This window comes from Siniperca chuatsi, linkage group LG20 (assembly GCF_020085105.1).
Source record: "Siniperca chuatsi isolate FFG_IHB_CAS linkage group LG20, ASM2008510v1, whole genome shotgun sequence".
NCBI classification, from domain to species: domain Eukaryota; kingdom Metazoa; phylum Chordata; class Actinopteri; order Centrarchiformes; family Sinipercidae; genus Siniperca; species Siniperca chuatsi.
The window spans coordinates 2,968,669-2,992,599 of record NC_058061.1 but is presented as its reverse complement, the minus strand read 5'-3'; the positions used below and the strand labels follow the sequence as shown (position 1 = coordinate 2,992,599).

The 23,931-nt window shown below is 40.9% G+C and overlaps 1 protein-coding gene across 1 annotated transcript in view; it reads left to right on the top strand.

Annotated features, from left to right (window-relative positions):
• rnf213b (ring finger protein 213b) overlaps positions 1–23,816 on the top strand; it is a 37,778-nt gene extending 13,962 nt beyond the window's left edge. Inside the window, 41 exon segments of the mRNA XM_044179597.1 lie at positions 377–4,204; positions 4,301–4,437; positions 4,526–4,624; positions 5,369–5,478; positions 5,577–5,690; positions 5,817–5,863; positions 6,496–6,652; positions 6,878–7,013; positions 7,232–7,420; positions 7,509–7,642; positions 7,770–7,945; positions 8,031–8,234; positions 8,626–8,813; positions 8,897–9,017; positions 9,495–9,595; positions 9,857–10,036; positions 11,122–11,267; positions 11,356–11,455; positions 11,930–12,041; positions 12,308–12,512; positions 12,691–12,861; positions 12,864–12,880; positions 13,407–13,529; positions 14,145–14,246; positions 14,338–14,580; positions 15,158–15,242; positions 15,331–15,365; positions 15,493–15,596; positions 15,688–15,838; positions 15,938–16,103; positions 16,194–16,288; positions 16,434–16,682; positions 18,139–18,271; positions 18,407–18,490; positions 19,422–19,605; positions 20,690–20,891; positions 20,981–21,058; positions 21,258–21,455; positions 22,102–22,191; positions 22,636–22,814; positions 23,342–23,816. Coding sequence (XP_044035532.1) covers positions 377–4,204; positions 4,301–4,437; positions 4,526–4,624; positions 5,369–5,478; positions 5,577–5,690; positions 5,817–5,863; positions 6,496–6,652; positions 6,878–7,013; positions 7,232–7,420; positions 7,509–7,642; positions 7,770–7,945; positions 8,031–8,234; positions 8,626–8,813; positions 8,897–9,017; positions 9,495–9,595; positions 9,857–10,036; positions 11,122–11,267; positions 11,356–11,455; positions 11,930–12,041; positions 12,308–12,512; positions 12,691–12,861; positions 12,864–12,880; positions 13,407–13,529; positions 14,145–14,246; positions 14,338–14,580; positions 15,158–15,242; positions 15,331–15,365; positions 15,493–15,596; positions 15,688–15,838; positions 15,938–16,103; positions 16,194–16,288; positions 16,434–16,682; positions 18,139–18,271; positions 18,407–18,490; positions 19,422–19,605; positions 20,690–20,891; positions 20,981–21,058; positions 21,258–21,455; positions 22,102–22,191; positions 22,636–22,814; positions 23,342–23,480 — 9,312 coding nt within the window. The 3' untranslated portion in view covers positions 23,481–23,816.
• Positions 23,817–23,931: the final 115 nt, after the last annotated feature.

Below are 23,931 nucleotides of genomic sequence, written 5' to 3'. Positions count from 1 at the left end.
CACAAGTGCAGTGTGCATTAGTGACCATACATTAGTAATAAAAACTGTTTTAGCTGGTAAACAAATGTCAAACCAAATACAAGCAGAAGAACATTTATTGAAAAAGCTTAAAAATGCCTTTATATTCCAAAATCTGTACTCACCTGCTTATATTTACTTAGGGTCCCATTGATCTCTCAATTCAATGCCTTAAATTTCCCCTAATTTGCAAACATTGCTAAAATCATTAAATCAGTTTTGTTCTGTGGTCTTGGGGAGCTTTGAAAGTTTCAAACTAAGAGGTTATGCCACTTTTTGAATGTAAAGCAAAATTTCAAAAATGACCTCATGCTGCAATTGATTTTTATAAATATATGTGTTTTATTTGCACACACAGATGAGGCTTGGACTTCTTGACATTCTGCCTACCATCCATTGTAGACCTCCAAAAGAGGTGAAGCAATTGTTGGCCAGTAGAGGGGTGTTGACAAAACAGACTTTTGATCCACTCATGGATGAGCAGGAGTTTTGCAGTGAGGGGATTCAAAGACCCTATCAATACTTAAAGCTCTACAGCAATAATCAGAATCTGGATCATTTTAACTACCAAGAAGGATCCAGAAAGGGCGATCCCATTGATTGTGTCAATCACTTTCTGTCACACTGTGGAATGCAAGATCCATCTTGGGCTGAGCTGAAGAACTTCTCCTGGTTCCTCAATGTGCAATTGAAAGACTGTGAGAACTCAGTTTTCTGTGATCCAGATTTTCTAGCTGACCAGCTGCCTGGTTTCAAGGGCTTCATTGTGAAGTTCATGATTCTAATGGCAAGAGATTTTGCCTCGCCATCTCTCAACACACCTGAAAGTCCCATGCTGCACATTGAAAACAGTTTGGAGGATGACCTTCTTGCCCATCTGACTATTCGTAAACATTGGGAAAATGAGTCTCATCCATACATTTTCTTTAATGCAGACAGATTATCAATGTCTTTCCTTGGCTTTAATGTGAAGACATGTCAGAGGCGAAACACACTCAATGCAGTTGATCCTCACAGCCTCAAGGTCCTGATAGAAAATGTGATGTCACAAAACCTTTTTCAAGGTTTGGAACGGCAAAGGATCTCTCTCACTGAAGACTTTGATCAGTTGCCCCGGCCAGACAAAATCAGAAGGATTTCATGTGTTGTTGGTGCAAAGAAAGGAATGAAGGACAGAAAATTTGATCCAGACTCAACATATGAGCTCACTGCTGACAATGTGATGAAGATGTTGGCCATACACATGAGATTCCGGTGTGGAATTCCAGTTGTCATCATGGGAGAGACCGGCTGTGGAAAAACCAGATTAGTCCGTTTCCTTTGTGCTCTGCAGAGGGAGGAAAGACCAGTGGAGAACATGGTACTTGTCAAGGTACATGGTGGAACTACAGCAGAGATGATCTACCGAAAGGTGAGGGAGGCAGAAATACTTGCTGAGAAGAACAGTAGAATGCACAAGCTAGACACCATTTTGTTCTTTGACGAAGCAAACACCACAGAGGCCATTTTTGCCATCAAGGAAATCCTGTGCGACCAATCAATGAAAGGGGAACCTCTGAAGGCCGGCAGTGGCTTGAAAATAATAGCTGCTTGCAATCCCTACAGGAAGCACTCACCTGAAATGGTGCAACGTTTGGAACGTGCAGGTTTAGGATACAGGGTGAAGGCAGATGAAACAGAAGAACGCCTTGGCAAAGTCCCTCTGAGGCAGCTGGTGTACAGAGTTCATCCTCTGCCTCCAAGTATGGCTTCTTTGGTGTGGGATTTTGGTCAGTTGAGTGATTCAACTGAACTTTCCTACATCAAACAAATTGTCCAGAAGAAAGTTGACGACCATCATTTGCCAGTGGCCTGCAAGAGCATAATTTCAAATGTGCTGGGAGCCTCACAGAAATACATGCGAAGTCGGAAAAATGAGTGCAGTTTTGTGAGTCTCAGAGATGTGGAGAGGTCTATGAAAGTGCTAGTTTGGTTTTACCAGCAGGGCGAGGTCCTTTTCAACAACTGCTCTCATCTCAGTGAGACTCATAAAACACTGAAGTGCTTGATTCTTTCCGTTGGAGTCTGCTACTACCCGTCTCTGGTGGCTAAAGAGGAGTACCTCTCTGTAATTTGTAGGTACTTTCCAGACCCTCTCCGCTCTTCAGCAGCATTGCAGGAAGAGATTTCATCCTGTCAAGACTTCTTCCTTCATAACATACAGACAAGGGAGACCATAGCCAAAAATGTTGCACTCAAAGAGAATGTGTTTCTCATGGTGGTTTGCATTGAGCTCAGGATCCCACTCTTTCTGGTTGGCAAGCCAGGCAGCTCTAAATCTCTTGCTAAAACAGTGGTTGCCGATGCCATGCAGGGCCAGAACTCCCACTGTGAACTATTCAAGAAACTCAAGCAAGTTCATATGGTCTCCTTCCAGTGCAGTCCTCACTCAAGTCCTGAGGGCATCATAGGGACATTCAGGAACTGCGCCCGCTTCCAGAAGGACAAAAACATGGATGAGTACGTATCAGTGGTGGTGCTTGATGAGATAGGACTAGCAGAAGATTCTCCTCAGATGCCCCTGAAGACCCTTCATCCTCTCTTGGAGGATGGTTGCATTGACAATGACAAGCCAGATCCACACATGAAGGTTGGCTTTGTGGGTATTTCCAACTGGGCTCTTGACCCAGCAAAGATGAACAGAGGAATATTCGTGTCCAGATGGGATCCGAGTGAGGATGAACTTGTGGAAACTGCCAAGGGAATTTGCTCATCCTCCAACCAAATTCTCCTGAAAATTAAACATCTCTTTCCATCTTTGGCAAAGGCCTTCTTGTGCATCTGTAAAGAGACCTCAAAGAATCAGTTTTTTGGTCTAAGGGATTACTATAGCCTAGTCAAAATGCTCTTTGCCGCAGTCAAGTCCACACAACAAGAACCAGATGACGGACAGTTGGTAGAGGCCATCTTGCGTAACTTCAGTGGACAGCCAGAGGGTTTTGACCCTGTCATATTTTTCCAAGAGGTTCTCCAAAACTTAACGGAAATTCCCAAACCAAGCACCTTGCAAATGGTGAAAAAGAATCTTGATCATGACACCAATCAGGAGAGCCGTTACCTCCTTTTGCTGACCACCAACAATGCAGCTCTTCACATCCTTCAGCAACAAATCTTTGCCAAAGGATACTATTCATCACCTGAAATTGTCTTTGGCTCGGGATTCCCAAAGGACCAGGAATATGCCCAAATCTGCCGTAACGTTAACCGGGTGAAAACGTGCATGGAAACTGGACGCACTGTCATTCTCCTTAACATGCAAAATCTTTATGAAAGTTTGTACGATGCCTTGAACCAGTACTATGTTTACCTCAGTAATCAGCAATATGTTGATCTTGGTCTTGGCTCCCACAGAGTCAAATGTCGTGTAAATACAAACTTCAGACTGGTGGTGGTGGAGGACCAGAAGAAGGTCTATGAGCACTTTCCCGTGCCCCTCATCAACAGGCTTGAAAAACACAGGGTGGATAGGAGTACTGATCTAGAACCATGGCAACACAGGGTTCTCCACAAACTGAAGGAGTGGTTGAAGGAATTCTCAGGTGAGGCCTCAGAGGATTTCAAGCTGTCTGACATTTTTGTTGGCTATCATGGTGATGCCTGTGCCAGTGCTCTCTTGCAAGCACTAGAAAGGAGAGCACAAAAAGCTGAAGACAGTGCAGTCAGACAACATCAACAGAATGAAAAAGATGACTCACTGGAAGAAGATGAACCAAATGAAACACTTGAATCAAATTCAAACAGCCAGAAAGAGGTAACTGATAAGGAGGACGAGCAGTTGGGTGATGCAATTGACATAGAGATTGCTGGAAAAGAAATTCAGTCAATAGAAAAGAATGATGACAAACCCACTGAGGTATTTGATGACAAGAACAAAGTGATGTCTGAGAGCGAAGAAATGATGGAGACAGAAAACGATGTTGGGTCTGCTGGGGAAAACGAGGAAGAAGAAGTCTTCGATTTAGCTAAATGTCTCTTGTTGAACTGTGCCACCCCTGACGCTGTGGTGAGGCTCAAGTATTCAGATTTAGCAACCCAGGAGAAGGAGAAACTCCAGAGAATGTACTTCCAGCAAGACCATCACCACTCCCTCCGAGATTTCCTGGAAGATTGCCTGAACAAGCATCAGGGGTTCAGCAAGTTCCTAGAGGTAGGCCCCAAACCACTGCTCCAATTATGTTTTCATAATTTCTATACAATATTTACAAATCGTTTACATCACTGTCCCCTTTGTGGTTTTGCATAGATAACTACATTCTCCAGCTTGTTAACCAGATCAGATGTCAAGGTTGTAGCCCATGCCCTAGGACTGCATACAGACAGAATCCTCCTGCTCTCTCTCCACCAGTTTGACACTGAGGTCTCCTTCTGCAACAAGATACGGTACTAATTATTCAGATAACAGCGGCATGGCTTATGTATTTTATTTTTGTCTTTTAATCTTTCTCTTATTCGCCTCTCTCTATGCCAGGGGCTTCCTTCAAGATGCTGGCCAGTCTCTTCACATTCTGTTAATCCAGATGGACCTCGAGGAATCCCACTGCAGTGATGAGCTCATAGCATCAGCAAAGTAGGGCTCAATGTTATGATCGTGAACAGATTGCATGTGATTTTATGCATGCTGAGTAGAAAAATGGACATTACAGGAATTTCAGAAGTGTTTATGATAAGGTTGTCAAAAGTTTTGATACTTTGATACTATTTCGATACCACATGTTTAAAACGATACGATAATGTTAATATTACATTCAATAGCATCGAAAGTACCGAAGCTATAAAAAAACAAAAAACAGATCTACAATGGCAGTCAGCACGCCCCCAGTTTGGAGAAGCAGACAGGACCAGCACAGAAGCTAAGCAATGTACTGCTATGGACCTGGGCAGCAACAAAACATATTTTAGCCACCTAAAATATGCCCACCTAAAAAATCAATATCAGTTTAAGTGTACGCTATATTTATAATATTTTCACTGTCTTACCTTGCCATCAGACAGCCTTTCTGACAGGAAACTGAAGCCTTAAATCGCTCTCTCGACCTTAGCAACTAACGTGTTAAAACACCAAAGTCACATTATAACACAAACAAACTAATCGATCAAGGCAGCGGTGGACCAGCAACTCCCAGGTTCTGCGACGTAAAATTACTGTTTTTTTTGTCAGTGCAGAACCAAATTATACTATTGTGTGTGACTAGGACTTTTTTTCTTTGCCGCGGTATTGAAAGAGGTATCGAGTATCGTTTTTTGTACTAGTATTGTATCGAAGTTTAAAATTCTGGTATTGTGACAACAATATGATACCATCTGCCTCCAGATATTGCACCATGAATTACTTGTTACTGGAGGATCAGACCTGTTGGGTGATTTTCATTGTGAAGGTTTCTAGGATCCGAAGTCAGTCTCAGTACATTGGTTTCCAAGGAGGTGAGTACTAATTGGATTATGATCATTACTGCAATACAATTATTTGCTGACTGCATTATAAGTATGACAAGATTAAAGCTGTGTTTTTGGTATCAAAGGAGTCTGGCACTCAGTACACATTGATGACCTGAGGGATTCAGAGGACATGAGCCTAAACCTGTTGGGTTTCTGTGGAACTCTCATCAGCAACCTACTCAACCCTGCACCATCAGGTAGAAACTGTACATCTTCTGGACATTAAAATGTGTGTTGCCTTACAAAGGTCAAAGAAAATGTTTTTTATTGTTCTCTAGACAGATTTTTACTGTAAAATAAACAGTATTTTTGATTTTTAATAGAACACCATGCAGATGGAGAAACGCTGAGGAAAAGAAAAGACTCTCAGGTAGATACAAATGTGAGCTTATGAGTAGGCCTGTCACGATAGTTACTTTATCGACTTATTGAGGTCAGCAAAAATTAGCGAGGTTATGTCCCTATATCGTATGATATTGCCCGTTGTGTTCACATGCGTGTTTATTTGGATAAGAATGTGACCAACATTTTAACCAACATCATGCCAGAATGAACAGCAGGGTTTTCCCTACATTATAAGACTTGGGCACAACGCCTGAGCATTTTTTTTCACATCGCCTAAGCCGTAACAGAAAAAAAATATGCTGAGTCTGAGACACGTTTTTCTGTCATTTCTGGTTTCGCTGCTCCTGTCCTCTTGTCGTCTGCTCTCTGTGTCTGAGTTTCGCCATGGGCGGGGCTCACGCAGCTTAAAAGTTTATTGATCTTTGAAAGGGTGTACTTGCATTGTTATGCTATTATATTAACATTATATCAGTGACATAAAATGGTCTTAAAATGACAATAATATCGTTTATCGCAATATTTTCTGGGACAATATTATTGTCCAACAAAAGTAGTTATTGTGACAAGCCTACTTATGAGTAAATAAATCTTATGTTCCTTTATACAGTATGTGTGTGTAAAACAAATCTTAAATTTAATTTTATTGTGTTTGTGCAGGCAGATAGAGCCCACCTCCACAGTGTATCCTTAGTGAGATCATGTATCCAAAAAGCTGTGGGTTTGCTGAGGGACACCAATGACATGACATCACGAAGCATGCAACGAATGCACATCCTTCTGACTCTTCTGGGAACTTGTCAAGGGCAAATAGGAGGTGAATATAGTCATTTAAATTGTGTAATAATACTATAAAATTGACACAATGTATCTGACAGGGTTTGTTGATCAATATCAATCACTTTCTTTGTGAATTATGATGCTATTCATTTTGTCTATAAGAAGCCAACATCTGACTCTAATGTAGGAGCAAATAGTTTTATCAGTCTTGCTGCATCTCCGACTGCTTTCTGATCCATGTCAACTATATACTTTATTAAAGCTCACTTTCAGGACGTGTTGTTGAGTAGACTGGCAGAGGCTTTGGCACAGAGAGAAGAAAGGATGGGCTCTCCTAAGGACTGGGTGAGCAAAGAAGCCAAGAAACGCCAGGCTCTGCAGGAGGGGGGAACTCTGAGGTAAAGTTATTTAGTAGGATAACTTGAAAACATTAAAATAAACTGCTTGAAAGATTAGGAAATTGGACAAGGAGCAAATGATTCGTTTTTGGTATGAATTCGGCTCCAGTTACGGCTCTATTTAATATTGGCACTTCATGTGCACTCTCTAAGTGCTCTCTTGTTTCTAGTCAATGATTTGATTAAGTGCAGGTTTCTTTTGTGTCTTCAACTGACAGACATACCCTGTGGCGCTGTCTTCAGTCCACCGTGACTCCAATCTTGGCCAGCATGTTGGAAGTTATGGACAGGTATGCCAATCTGGACCTGCTCTCTGATGACAGGCTCAGCCAGGGCCTGATAAAGCTGTGGTTGGACATCCTGGCAGATTCACAGATTTTAGACCTAGCACCTCTCCAAAACCCAAGGTATTGTGGATTACTTGTTCTGTATAATTCCCACAGTGAATTTAATCAACAAAAGGCATCATTTTTCTGTGATTATTATAATTTCTAGCGAGTCAGACCAGGAGGTGCTTGTGCAGCACTACTTCATGTTGGATGGCGAAGAACAGCCCTGCACTGCCGCATTCAGCTGGCTCATCAGAATGCACCTTGAAAGCCTGTGGGAAGAATCAGAATTTATGCCAGGTTTGCCTTGGTCTCATAGAGTTTTCTTAATGTTTAAATGTATAAACTCATGAACAGATCATAAAGTATATGTATAGTATAGTATGGTTTAAAATGTTTTTTTCTGGCTCTCATAACTGATCCTCAGTAACACGCGAGGATGGCACAGAGAGGATTCTCCAGTTTGTAAGCACCTTCAACAACAGCAGGCTGGGCAGTCACTTACAGAAACTCTCAGAAGAGGAGAGATCGGAGTATGGCCACCACTATCTCCAAGACTTTCTGCTGCTTTCTTTGAAGATCAAGTCAAAGGATGAGCTTAGGGTATAGACATTATGAGTCACACATTTAGGTGAAATATTTTGGGAACAGCCAAATAGTCTTGACTCTTTACATATGTCATATACAGGTGTTCACCAGGGCCATGTTGGGCTGTGTGTCTGAGCTTCAGACATCCATGGGTGCCGTCCCTGACCTCTCTCCTGCTTGGATAATGGCTGCTGCCAAACATTTTGCCCCTAGACTGGACACTCTCTGCCACATATTTCTGCTGCTGCCCCAGCTAGCCACCGATGTCTTTCAGCAGGGGTCAAAGACGGAGCCCCAAGAAATGGTGAGAATAACCTTTTGGCTTAATTTTAAACATCATCATCATTTGAAATCTCTAATAGTCTGTGACTATTGCATTTTTTTTGTTGACATATGGAGTGGTTTGGAAGCATAGGTACAAAAGGCACAGACACAAGTGTTTCATCTAGTGTCACCAACAGGTCAAATGTCCTCCTGTGAGTTTAGTTTATGATGGGAAACCTCTATCGGACTGACAGAATTCCTGTCCCCCTTTGCTGTACAGTGAGACTAGTGATAATGTAGACTGCTAACATGCTAAACTTTACATGTTAATAACGTAGACTGTATAAGGTTAATAATAGCAACATGCTAAAGATAAAAATGTTAACATGTTATAATTTTACAATGAGCATGATGTGTTTTATTTTTGGCAGGTGGAGGACATTTTAGCTCTTGGTGTCTGTGTTGAGCAGACCAGACTACTGACTGTGACGTCCCTGCAAGAGTGCAAGTCCTTCGTGAGCCGAGTGGAGTTTCTGCAGCCGTGTCTGGATAGAGTGTTTGGTCAGAAATACAGTACCCTCTGTAGCCCTAGCACTCTGCAACATCTGGACTCCATCAGGTGAGTCTGGCAGGATGTACAGTGAGGAAAAAAAAAGTTTTCAGTCTTTCAAAGTTTATTTATAACCTCATTCGCCCTTTCAGGTCACTGTGGCATGGGATGCTGGTTGTTGCATCTTTCATCCAGCATGTCGTTTTTGAAGTTAAACAGAATGACTCAAGACTGAAAGAACTGGCTCTCAAGCACTGCAACCTTCACCTGAACGTAAGTAAAATGGTTTTAGGGTCTGTGAGTTAGCTGAGGTGGTGAGCCTCCCAGATCCTGACACATCTTGTCTCAGGATCAATTCACATAGCAGATAAGGGCCTAAACAATACTGCTTTTTATTCATTGACATTTGCTGTGCGAAGAAGCACCGCTGCTATTTTTCCCTGAACGTTAATATATTTTTTCATAAATGTTTATTCATTTTTTATTTTGTTTGCAGAGGCAGTCTTTATTTCTGGTGAGGTGGCCCACCTCCACTATGAAAACGCAGTGGGAACCCCTGCTAAAGCAACTTTGTAAACAACAAGTTCAGCTGAAATAAGATAACGCAAAGACCCAGAAAGGGTCCTCAACAGTTTAACACTAACAACAAAAGTAAAATGTTTTGGTAGTTGTAAGCGGACAAACGGGAGGTGAGTGGGGAAAAAAGCAAGACATGTTTTCAGATATTTTTTTCTTCTCATTTTAAAACAGCTGATGCAGGAGTCACCTGATGTGCGGAGCGTGGACACACTGCAGCAGCTGATCCGGATCCTCAATTCTTTTCATGATGAGTGTGTCAGCAGGGATCTGAGGTCAGGATCTGCCTTTACAATATGTATTCGGTATTTCAGTTGGTATTTAAATTTAAGGGAACATCTGGACTTATTCCAATTAGCTATTTCCACCACAGGTTCACCGTTTATTTAGAATAATACATCAGAAACAAGTAGAAACATCTCACCATAACTCTTTTAAGCAACTAAATGATTTTACAAGATTCAACAGAATGTAAGGCTCTTTTTTTCTTCACACAGTGCAATACTGAATCTCTCACAATATTTTTTTCTGTAAAGGTTTGGCATTTCTTGCCCAGTTTGCCTGTTGGAGCTCACAGAGCCGTCCGTCCTGCCCTGCCAGCACGTCCTCTGTTTGCCGTGTCTCCAACAAAGCATTCAGCTACGCAGACGTTCTTGCCCTAAATGCAGGACAGACCTGCCACCCGACTTCAAGCCGACTGTTTGTCACACCATCAAGTGAGTTATTATTCATTGTCCATCACAGTCTCAACAAAAGAGTTCCTTGTTATACATTTTCGCCTTTTTGGCCGTTTCTCCTCTGACAGGCTCATATTAGATAAGACCCGCCTTCCTGATGTTCGGCAACCAATCAGTAAGACAAACGATTGTGTGACCGTGACACTTCTGCCTTAAAATATGATATTATGATAAAACTATAAATTGAATTTAAGGAGCAATTCATGGCATCATCTACTACTTTATTTATAAAAATATTCCTTATTATTAAATGTTTGAAGGGAGAAATGGTGGAAGCCATATTTACAGTCAGACATTTCTGTACGTTCTGAGCTCAAATTAAATAAAATTTAAAAATACAATTTAAACAAAACTTAAATGATGATATGCTATTCAGCTGCTCACTGGCCACAAGAGTGTAAACATTTCTTCTGACGTGGGCTAACATGCACATGCAAGTTGCAAAGTTGCAGCATGAAGAAGTGATTTTTATTAAATATTCACGTTTAAAATTTAGACGGCTGCTGTAGCTCCGCCATTGGGAGAGTTGGCCAGTGATGAATTGGAATCTCTATGTTACCAGATCTTCTTTTTTTATACAAAATTACAACCTTTAATTAAAGCAGCCATAATCAATATTTTTTACAACACTGTATCAAATAACAATGTGAAAACTATGTGACAATATGCAAGGGCCCGCTGGTAGTGATGCACTTAGCTGAATCTGCAGCTCCCCTCAGTGAGTTTCAGTGAGTTGTTTATCTGTCCGGCCCACAACTTTATGTGTTTTGGTTCACTCTCACCGCTCTCATAGCTGCGTTTTTCAGCAGCTCGTTTCCGCTGCAACTGGCCAAAAACATCAGTTATTGTGGGTTTAACTTCAGTTGTTGCTATGTTATAACTCTTACAGTTTTTATCTGTTAAAGAGCATTAATGTTAGAAGTTAGTAATGTTCTATTAAATAATGTTTTCTGGTACAACAGCCTGTGAAACGAAGCACAAAGAAATGAAGCGTTTGGTTATCCGATACTGTCGTCTAATAAATCTTTTAGCTTTTCAGTAGCTTCTTTCTTTTCATGGTTCAGGGCAGCACTTCAGCAGCAGGCAGCGATCAGGGACTGCTGTAACTCCTTCTTCCTGGAGGTGGTGTCCAGGTTCTGTCTATCAGAGGGACAGAGGCCCGGAGAGGGAGTGGTGGAGCTGCTCTTCTCCTTACTTGTCTCCACCAATGGTCAGTGAGCAAATAAGTCAATGATAAAAGGTAGATAACTGATGTGATAACGAGGCATTCACCACTTTTATTCTTTTGTGTGATGCAGGTGATGTGTACAGGACCAGAGAGCTCACTCCCTTCCTGGAGTGTATGGATAACAGTCCAGTGGTGCGATCTGTGCTGCCAAAACTGCTGCTGCAATACAGGTGAGGGCGTGAATCCAGTGAGCACAGGTGGAGGAAGTACTCAAACCGTTTGTGCATTAAAAAACAGTAGCACCAAAAGTATAGTATACTTCCTTTTTTCAAATTTTGACGTTAGTAGTACTAAAAGTAGGAAAACTGACAGTGAAGAAACATGCACCTGGTAAATACAGTAGTAATGTTTTAATTATGATAATCACAACATTGCCGATAAAACATGGAAATGAAAATCCTGGATTTTCATATTCTCAGATCAGTTGAAGGACCACATGCTTCTGTACGGTTGGGTACATTTTCAGAGGAAAGCTGACTTTTTGGAAATATTGCAGTTGACCCAACAGCAATATTTTGTGATCCAGTCTCTTAGTACAGTATTTTCTACTGAACAGCAGTGGAGGTTTTTGTACTTACTGTAACTACAGTAACACAGTAACTTTCTAGAAACGGCATGTTTGTAAATCGTAGTATATCTGTCAGTTTTGACCAGGTGAAGGCTCACATTCAGGCCTACCTAAAGAATCTGGAGGAGAATCTTCTGTCTAGAGAAGATCGTACTGAACTCTACCTGCTGTTTGTCAACTGCTTCCAGGTAAAAGACTCAAGCTTCACTCCATTTGTGCTTTCTGCATGAACACTATCTTCAGAGTGATGACAATCATGATCATTATTTTTGTTTCTTTCATTTTGGCCTCATGTTTAGTACTTATCCTGTTGTTTTTAACATGCCTTTCCCAGAGATCACATGTCTCAGTACTGACTTTTCTTTTTTTACCGTGGATTCTCTGCAAAACATTTAAGTATACGGTCCAATCGCATTTCATCACTTGTTATTGATGTACTTTTTATTTTTCCCAGGACTCTCTGTTGTGCTCAGAGGCGAGAGAAGTGGAACAGAGCAGAGAACAGCAAAGGCAAGCAGAAATCAGATTCCTGAGCCGGGTCGCCAGGAAACAGACTCCAGACAGACAAGAAGACCCAGACGAGTTCCTGCTCAACATCGCCAGGCTGAGAATATGCCTGAGCACTGCTGCCCGGCTGCTGGAGAAAGCCGCAGTTCAAGGTGTGGAATGCTGAACTTTGTTCAAATCACCGCAACTTCATCATTTAGATTGTACACCGCCTAAAATGATATTTGATACATCAATACAGGGATTTGACATTTCATCAGATGCCATAGTTTCGTTAAAAAGGGAAGTAAAGGACCATATAAAGTTTTTATGTTTCTTTATGAAATGCAGGCAGACATGGAGGGGTGGAGGCTCAGTACCTGCTGCAGGTGAAGGCGGTGTGTGAGTACCGTGGTAATGACTGGCACCGGGTTTACCTGCTTCGAGCCCTCCACAGACTCTCTGGTATGGACTGCATACTGTCCCTGATGAACAATCCGGCCTGGAGATGGGTCTTCCCCCAGATCTCCTTCGACTTCAGGTATCTTAGAGAAACACAGAGCTGCTAAAGTGAGAAGAAATAATTCTGACAGTGTGTTGCTATAACAAGAAAGTTGTTTTTTCTTTTTCATCATGAGACTTTATTTATAGTCACAAGGAGACAACCATCTGAAGTGCCCATCAGTCGTTTTGATCATTCTGAATGAGAGTTAAATCGATCAATACTATTTTGCAGAGCCCAAGTTGACGCATTCAAAACACTTATTCTGGCTGACCAACAGTCCAAAACCCAAAGATAATCAGTCTACTATCATAGAAGACTAAGAAAACAGGCAAATATTAAAAAATGAGGAAGTTGAACCAGAAGATTTTTGGCATTTTTACTTAAAATAAAATGACATAAACAATTAATGGATTACCAAAATAGTTCTGTCGATCAACTAATAGATTAATTGCCATCCATAACATGGAACTGCATTGCTCTATTAACTACTATTAACTTCTCATTTGTCATTTAGAAGAAAAACAAACACAAACACTAAAACATTGTTTTTTTTTTGTCAAAGCGGATGATTCCAACTAATGTGGACCAGTTCCTCTGCTGTGGGGCGCAATACCGAGCTACGAGAGACGCCGTGGCCCAGGTTCTGCTGGAAAACAGATCTGACACCTTCATGACAGAAATACAGGTCAGAGAGACTCCAGAGATGATAGGAAGGCTGATGTCAGTGTTTAGTTAATTTAGTTTATGAGCAGTCTACACAGTTTAGAGGTACAGCAGAATTAACGATCCTGCTTCAGTGTTGTCTGTAAACACAGTCATGTCTCCTGATGACCACTAGAGGTCAAGGAGGCCATGTGACTGAATAAGTGAATTTATCAGTTCATCAATGATACATTGAATAACTTTATATTTTAACTCGCCTTATTTAGTATTTCTGGGCACTGTATAAACATTTTATAAATGGTTTATTAACACACTTTAATGTGGTTGTAGGCGTTTATTAATGTGCTGTATTTGTCAACATATTAGACTCTGAGGACCCCTATTTAGCACTTAGAAATGCTAAATAGGGGTGTTACCATATTTGAGTAAGTTACTGTCTTGATCAGTTGGGTACTTTCCATCAAACAGTAACTTTTAATAAAAAGAGTGTTAAAAAACCCTAATAAGTTCATTACAATTTTGGAAACTTGTTCAAATTACTTTGCCAAAGCAAAATTCTGTCTTTCACCTGTTTTTTTCAGCTTCAGGGTTTTCTGTATTCCTCTTTAACATCTTTGTTGTTTTATTTTCTGTGTAGAAGCTGAGAGGTTCTCAGATCAGCCTCCTGGCCCTGGCCTTGTTCAGACAGGTCACCTGCCGCTACAAATCACCTGATGTCAACATACGTCCCTCCCCACAGGTGCACTATACATGATGTCTACTGTAGATTGTGTCTGTTACTTTCTAATTTACTTTCTATTTTTAACATGTGGCTCTACATGAACTTACAGGAGATGGCAAGACTGGAAGAGCTCCTGAAAAACGTCAAGTCAAAGGAGTTCAGGGATTTCTGCACGGCACTTCTGTCAAATCAGATAGGTGGACCGGGTGCAAATCTCCACATCAACGCGATGCTTTCAGCTCAGAGACAAACCCTCCTGGAGCTGCTGGTTCATCTGGACTCTGTGCTCCTCAGTGGAAATCCTCTACTGGTTCCTCTCCACCAGATAGCGTCCCAGCCTCAGAATGTTACAGTAAGACACTTCTTATCTTAAAGGGACTCTCCGCCAGTTTTACACATAAAGGTCAGTTTACTTTCAGCCTGTGAAAACAGTTGTATAATGACTTCTGTGGTTCTCAAGGAGAAAATAACCTCATCTTGAGGTTAGAGACTAGAAATGTTTAACAGAATGCCTGCGTTACGTGGGTGTTTACTAGGAAGTCCCCCAACTTAATGGAAGTGCAAAACTAAATAGCTGGAGTATCGCTTTAAGGCTCATTGTTTTAAGTTTTTACCAATTTTCACGAAAGAATCTAAAAAGGACCAGATTGTGTTTTTCCATATGATTTATGCAGCAATGCCTTCAAAAGACACTGACCACCTTAGTTTACAGTAAGCAGACTCCTCCTGCTACAAGCACAGCTCAGAAAATGTTCTGGTAGTAGAAAGAAGAATAAATCATATATAAAATCTATAGTAAAAAAAAACTAATTTTCACTTGCATTTTTGAACACTGATAAATTTCCAGATAAAACTATGAACTGAAGATAATGTACCTTACTCATACTCCAAACTATTTTCCATTAACCCAACTTACTTTTTCCTCCAAGAACTCCTTTCTGCCAACCATGCCCGATGATCACACAAGTGAAATCAGACAGTGGTTGAGTAGAGAGAAGAAAGCACGGATATACTGTAAGTATTTTACATTATAAAGGGTTATAATCACTTCTCTATGAATAGTTCATCAATATGTATATAATGTCTTTTACATCATTTGCAGACTGTGCCAACGGACATGCGTGCTTGGTGGGAGAGGTATGAGCTTTTTCTGTGTCTGTCTTGGAAAGCATTCCTTTTTCTTTTATTTTTTTTAAGCATTCCTTAACAATAGAGAAATTCAATAAATAATACATACATTTTCTGCTTCTGGATTGTCCCATAGTGTGGTAGACCGGTGGTTATATCAAAATGTCCAGACTGTGGAATTCCAGTTGGTGGACAGAATCACAATCCAGTCCCTGGATTTACTCAACAAACAGGACAAAGGTATTAATTTCTTCAGTCAACCAGCTTTGTGACAGTATTTTCAGTCAAATATTTCTGTTGAATTTAATTTATGTTCCTCCTCGTGTGTAAGTGTCAGAGATCAAACTCGGACAGGACACATATTAGGAGAGGCTCGTCGGAGGTCTGAAGCCCCTGAAAGACAGATGACTTACGTTCAGTCCTGCATCCTGCGGCTGTTTACACACCTCGCCATGCTTCAAGGCGCTATAAAAAATAACAGAGTGAGACTTCCACTAAATTTGCACAACATTTTTGCATATCGCTGATATTGAAAAGATGACATTATGTAATAATACTCCTGTGGTGCTTTTTTGTTGTAGGGAGTTGGTGACATGATCCACCCCAGGCCCCCTGATGTTCTCACCTTCCTGTGGGAGCACCTTGAAAAGGACATGAGTGTGTTGGGGCAGACGCTGGACCAGAACATCGACAACACGGCAGTCACAGTTCATCTGATTCTCAATACCTGTGCAGAATTCACTACAGGTGATACTGACTTTCCAACGATTTTCATCATGCCGCTTCTATTGTTCATGTAAAACACATGTGACATAACTCTGCTGAATGTTAACAAAGGTTCCCGCGGCGCAAGACAGGATCTGTCCTCCAGACAACGACGTCAGCAGTGGGAGAAGCTCATCTGTGATTCTGCCATCAACCCAGTGCTTCAAGTAAGGAATGTAGTGTTTTTAAAAGCAGTGCATTGATTGCTTACAAATATGTAACTGGAATCAATACTAGTGACGTTTTCATAAGAAAGACACAAAGACATTTTGTACTACAGGGTGATAAAAGCTTCCACCTGCCTGTTTTCAGGATTTGCAGAAGAATCTGGCTGAAGCTCAGGACAGAATCAGTGCTGACGATGGACTTGCTGGAAGTCCCCTGATGAATCTCCTCTTTGGGGATCCTGGGAAAATGTTGTCCCTCCCCTCTGACTGCCCGACGCATCGCTCCTCTTTCTGGACTCTACCTGAGACGATGACAGTGGAGCGCTTCTCTCAGATTGTGGGAGAACCACAGGGACGCAACTCCTTACCCCTGCTGGTCATGTTCCTCAAGAAGGTACCGATCTTCATCAGGAGCACGTGAAATCCTTTTTCTGACAAAGACTGGGGACACAGTGGAGGATAATCTCATAGTAATAGGCTGTGATTTTTGGAGAATACTTCAATCCTGGCTGGGAATACTGGGGCACAGATTAATTGTTCTAAATTTTAAGCAAATCACACTCAGGAGCGCTGAGTGCCGCCTAAAAGTAAAAAGTCATCACATTTAGCAGGATCGCTCAAAGTAAATGTGTGTAGATTTAGCAAAACAAGTCTTTGTTTTGTTTTTTTTACATACCAAATTTGTTGAAGATTGGATGAAATTTGTAGGAGGAGTGTTGAAAAAAACTACTTCGCCCTGGAGGACAGTCTGTTAAGGTGTGGCCAGTGGTGGAAGAAGTATTCAGATCCTGCACAAATACCACACTGTGAAAATACTGATGTTTCTGGATTATTACTGCGGCATTAATCTGTATGTATTTACTGCTGCAGATGTTTAAGGTTGAGCTCATTTTAACTACTTTGTATACTGTTTGGTAGTTTAATCTACAGCAATGCATCATGGTCTATAAGATCATCATGTGTTTGTAGCGTCGCTGTCCTGTGAGAACCACGTATCAGAAAAACTGCCTGTTTTCAGCTTTGTGACGATGCGTTTTCCAGCTGATCCGAGAGGGTTTTTAATAGTTTATTCAGCTTCAGAAGGAGGAGAGTTTTCTCAGCCCATAAAGAAAACACTTCATCCTTCAGTTTATCACAGACATTCAAAATCACCACATTTGGAGATACGTGGTTTTCACTGGACAGGAAGGGTAGGAAAAATTGTAATGTGAAAAGTAACTAAAGCTGTCAGACAAATCTAGTGGAGTAAAAAGTACAATATTCACCTCTGAGGTGTAGTGGGTAAGTACAAGTACCTCGAATTTGTACTTAAGTACAGTACTTGAGTAAATGTACTTAGTTACATACCAATGGGTGCGGCCTATTCTGGAATATCCATGTTAAACCAAGGGATCCTGAAAAAAGTTTAGCTTCTAACCTTCACAATTACTTATAAGCCAAAACATAAAGTGATTATTAAATGGCCACGTTTAGTGGAGCTTTGTGCATCAAGAATAAATCAGCTCTTACTTGAACCATTGCCTAATATTCCACTGAAATCGGTTGAGTAGTGTCAGAGATATCGTGTTAAATGCAAGACTGAAAACAGGGACGATAGTGAGGCAGAAATGTAATCTGAAAATACAGTACGTTTTCTCATAATCACTTCTTGATACTCAAACATTTGAAGCTGTTGTTGTTTGGGTCTCTCGGGTCCATTACTTTCCTCAAGCTCAGGTTTTGTGTTGTTCTTTCTCGGTGAATATTAATGCATGTTGCATTACTATCCTGACATTAATATCATATTATTTTTGGAGCCAAACTCCAGTTTGAAGTGTTTGACGTACTGACTCTGTGTGTGTTTGTCTCAGATACACTGTGTGAGGCAGTTGCATCACCTACCTGAGCTGGCTGCTTTACAGTCAGACCTGCTGCGGGTGTTTCCTCTGAAGTCAGACTCTACACCGCCGACTATTGCACTGATGTTACAGCAGATACCAGCAGGTATATCAACATTTCATTTTTAATTGAACGTACAACAACAAAGAAACTGTAATGCAAACCCCACTGCAAACATCACACACACACACACACACACACACACTGACACAAACTGAGCTTTCTCATTATCTTCATTAGGATACCAGAAGAAGATGCTGCTTGAGAGAGTGGAAACATTCATCAAGGTGTGGAACTGCCTCAGAGTGGAGGTGGCTAACAACTGTAAGCATGTCTCCATTAACATTTTACTCTAATGTATAAATGTACAGTTGCAGAGGAGTAACAGTTAATTTGTTGCAATCACTTCTGTCATAATCAATATGACACGATTAGAATCGCAAAAATCTAACTCAGTCACAAGTGCTTCATCCTCTGCCACGATTGAAAAGCTGAAACTGATACTGTCACTGCCACTGCTATTACTGCTGCTACTACTTCCAGTGTCAATAATATGAATTACTACTTCTACTACTATAGTACTAAAAATAACAATAAACTTTATTTGCTGAGTTACTATGTGATTTACAACATAAATTGTTAAGAATTCATTCAATTCTGGGGAAGCTATACAATAAAAAATATGATTTTAAAAGAGGACACTAACTCACTTAAACACTATTTATTTCTGACAGTTTATGTGTCTTTAAAGTGAGTTGTTAAAACAAGACCAGCTTAGTGACATGATTAAAATTTGGGATCAAATGTGAGAACATTTTTAGCTACTACTGCTGAGAGCGAAACGTGTGGTTAACACTTAACAACAACAATTTAAATAATACATCTCAGTTCGACATCACTGTTTAATGTAAACAGTCTGAAGTCTTCAGTGTTTGGTATCATAATATTTCAAGTGGAAACATTACATTTTCTCTCTTATTTTAGAATACTTTAAAACATAATTCTGTGTATGTTTTAATTTGTACGAGAATAAGGAGAGTATCACATTATTATTTAATGAATATACAGTGTTGATTAATTGTTACTGTCAATCAAATCATAATAGTTACATCAGACTGAATTGAGAAAGAAGAACATGAATCACTTTTGAATTGAACCTGAAGTTCACACCTCTACGTAGAGTAGTGATTAGTTGTGTCTGCTTCCTTCACTGCATGACTTCATAACTTTCTCCCATGCCTGCGTGTATATATAGCAGCAAACTTGGGTGTGGATGTGAACTTGTGTGAGAAGGAGGTGACAACCGAGAGCTCTGGGGAGTTTCTGACACCGTGTCGACATGGACGGGGGTCATGTCTCCGAACCCTGGTGGACTTCCTGTTGGAGACTCACAACAGCCTGGTGAGAGCGGCCAGGAGCGTGAGCCGCCAAGAGGACAGGTCAGTACGCCCGGTCCAGAGTCAAATGCAAAGGCTGATGGCTTTTGAGCAGTTTGAGTTAATTTTAAGGCCGTGTTCTGACAACAGCACTGCATGAGCACACAATTGCAGGGTTCATCAAGCAAACCAGTTTTCTTCTTCTTTAATAATAATAATAATAATAATAATGGCTATTTGCTTCCATCTGAAACATTATCACCAGCGACTGTTACTCCACAGTGCTTTTCTTCACAGCGTTCTCCTTAGAGCTTTCTTATGTGTCTTGTAAAAATATGAAAATATTTCCTTGGTTATCTGAGAAGATTATTTTTGAAGGCATCTAGCAAGGGGCTGCGTTGGCCAGTAAAATACATTCAAGCACACATGAATAATTCCACTTACATCGCACACGCATCCCATAAAAAATATACGATCAAGGATTGAGCTTGACAGTTCATTCGTGACCTTAAAAACAGCAGTTGGACAACAGTATCAATTTAAGGTCTGCTTAATCACTTGTTCTGGTGCTTTCGACCGTTTCACACAGTCTTCAGCAGCAGATTGAGTTTGCTTCATGGATCTGGAGATGTTCAAATTCTCATTCTAATGAAGAGTGGCTCACGAAAGGTCCTTTTTGTGAGCCTGAACATTTGACAAAACAATTGAATGCTGAGCGAAACACATTGCTCTTAACGAGTGTTCATAAAAGATCCTTGATCATATATTTGTATGGGATGAGGTGATATGCAGTTACTGTCACAAACATATCACATCACATGTTCATGTGCAAGAAGATTTTTCTCTTAAAAATGAAGTAAAAAAATCTTCCCGGCTACTTTGCGATCATCACGACAGAGGATAAAGTGAATGCTGTCCTGATAACTTTCCAGAGATGTACAATCCTGTCTCATAGTATCATAAACTTGTGAAGAGTTTTGGCATCTAATAAGCCTTCAGACTCATGCATGTGTTATACAAACTGCACTTGCTAGATCCTACAGTATGTCACCTGTAACAACATGTCTACTCCAATGCAGCTGCTTATGTTTTTAAACCTATGATTAATACGGCTGATCATGGACTTACTCGTGTTTTATTTCCCCAGTGAATACACTGTTCCTTTAGAGAGGATATCAGAAACCCAGCTGACCCTGTGCCACCCAGAAAGAGAGCTGCTCCCTCTGGTTTTAGCCCACTGCCACTACACCTTGAAGAAAGGTGGGGAGACAGACAGAACCTACGATCTGCCAGGCATCCAAACCCAGCTGGCCCGTCGCTTCCTGGCTGGAAAACCACTTATCCAAGCGGTAAAAAGCAAAACTAATCATACAGCTGCATGCAGGTACTACCAAACATTCTGCTAACCAGCACAGTTGTCCTCTTTGATCAAAATCAGGACACCTCGAGGTACTTGAACAGACACCTCCAGGATTTCTCTGTGGTTCTAAGTGAGGTCAGAGGCAAGATTCCTCAGGTAAGACCATTGAACTTACTTATGAACTTTACTATTTCACGGTACCACGGTCTTCATCTGGAACTGACTAATGCCTGCCCAAGAATGTTCACAGTAGTTTCCTCTGTAGGATTTTGTGAGGCCACTTTGTTAGAGGTCAAATTCCTTCCCTCACACTCCTCTCGCTGGCCGGCTGACAGTTTCTCTGTCTGTACTGCAGGAACCGCTGAAGGGTTCGGTGAGCGGTGCCATGAGAACGGTGCTGCGTTCATACACAGATGTTTGTGATGCTGTGTTTGTGGTGGAGATTGGCCTTCGCTTTCTTGGCAAGACGGGTGGGGATCCTCAGGGTCGACTTTTGTCTTACCTCACTGATTCCCTGCAGATGGACCCGCAGATTTCTAGCACTGTAGCCAAGGTAGAAACCTCCAGACCCACAGATATTTCCATTACAACACTGCTATGCAAAGAATGTAATTATGTTGATCTCATTTTGTAAGCAGTGCACTGTTACAACCCCCCTTTCTTGTTGTTCCCCCCCGCTCTGATTCTACCTAAAACAGGTATTATAACAGCAATTTCCATGTTTTAGCTAATTGACTACGAGTCAGTTTACATTGTATTTTACCCCACAACTAAAAATGTTCGTTTTGTAAATTTACCAGTCCAGACATTCTTTGGTTTCCATTAATTTCTGTAAATATGAAAATGTATTAGCAGACTATTGAAACTTGCATGAATGATGTAATCCATCACAGTGAACAAGTTGAATTATTGTTGTGAATCACTGCAGTGCAGATGTTTAAACACAACATCCACTTAATCTGACTTACCATGCAACGATAATGTAACACTGACAATGCAGAGGTTTGTTCACTGTGATGGATTACACAAGTCTAGCAAGTTTCACTGGTTTGCCATACAGAAATGAATGCATTCAAAAATGATCAGCTAAAATGTGAAGTATACATGAGCTGTAGTTCAGGAGCTAAAACTTGCACAAAAAACCCCCACTGGTATGGTCTTTTGAAATATTAAACCTGCCTGTTTCATTTTCATTTTAGGGTCTTGGAGAGAGCAAACTGGAACACAGCATATTCACCTGGCAGCTCCTGACGTGTTGGAAATCTGAGCTTATGCTGAACAGAAAGCAAGTAAGTATTAAGGAAATCATACAATTCCAGGAATTTACTGGATGTGGGAGAAAAAAAGACAATTAAAACATAGAATAACCCTATTTTCTGGTCACAACACTTAAACTGTGCAAATGCCAAGGCCCTTTAAAGACTTAAAAACGCAAAATCCATGAAAGAAACTCCACCCAGGGTGACCACATAATTTGTTTTTGAGTCATTATTTTCACTTGTGACCTCTGCTGGCTGCCAGTGACTGACCCCAAACAACACAGAGAGTAAAATTTTCTGGGCTGTAATCCGTTGAAAGTGTGCTGTCTGACACGGCAGGCGCCGAGAGTTTGACCCCAATAAAAACTGATTTTGAGGAATTCTGTCTGAGCTTCAGTTTCTGCTACAAAGCACTTTGTTGTATTTTTTATTAAATTAAACTTTGATTACAATTAATTAATGATCATGTTTCAGGACCCGTTTCAGAGGCTACCTTCAGAGTTCCAGCAGAGGCTGTCTGAGGAAGAGAGGAAAGGGCTGAGGGTCTTCCTCGCTCTCACAGATGTTGACGTTTTCTCTTTGGAGCTGCATGAAATTCTGCTGCTGAAGACGAGCAATGCCATGCCTGACGAGGGTTACCAACCACACTGGGAGTAAGCACATGCCATTTGTAATCCCCCCTCTATTGTGAAAACACAACACATTTACCATTTGTGAGTTTAGTTTTAGTAGGAGGTAATGCACCAAATGGGAAAACAATGTCAAAACATTTGCATTATTGATATTTATTCCCTAGTTTACCCAAGAGGTGTTTTTAGGAATAAGAATTTATTGTTAGCTCATGAATGTACGAAGTGTGCCTATTGTCAGTTCAAAGATTACCACCCTAGTCTAAAGGAATCCATTGATTCTAGACAGCTTTAACCAGAGTTAAGTGTGGAGGTCTCACCGGGGCTCTCCCCTGGGATTTGGAGCCTTTTGACATCCAGGACCAGAGCGTGACCCCTCCAGGCAGCCATCTGTCAGGGGAAAGGAGCTTAAATTGTATCCCCTCAGCCACAGGCCATTTCTAGTGAAGCAGCAGCTGGGCAGGGAAGTGAATAGGAATGCCTGTGGTGAAAACAATGGATGCAGTGCTAACAGTTGTTTTCTTCATGCCCTCCCTCCCTGCTATCTCCAGCATCAGATCCACCTTAGAGGTCCATTTGGAGAAGAAGGGCCTTCTACCTCTGCTGGGGCTCGAGTCTTTACCAGAGGACATCACCCTCCGACAAGGGGCTGACGTGTGGAGGGCGGCTGTAGAGTTTAAAATGAGATAAATGATTTCTACAGACAGCTGAATTATTTCCAATTTTATTCTTTTATGTGATTCCTGTTGTTACTGATATATTACTAATGGGATATCTGGATTATGATTGACTGTCTATGATTATTTCATTCCATATGCAAGGACATGTTCTGATTAAATATGCCTTTCTGTGATGTAAATATGGTAAATGTAAAATTTTGAGATGTTTGTTAAAGGTTCAAATAAAAGAGAAAGTGATAGGGTAGTAATGTAAATACATTTGAAGCAGACCTACTTGTATTCATTATGTTACGTTCAATCTGTTAATGAGGGAACAATCAATAAATTAACTATGAATGAACTGGAACTTTGTTTTCTGTGTAAGTATTTCCCAACACTGATAACTTGGAAAAATGTCATTTTGCCAACACACCTCCCTTTGCAAAGTCAACCAAACCGTTGTTTCAGCCACGCCCCTTGGA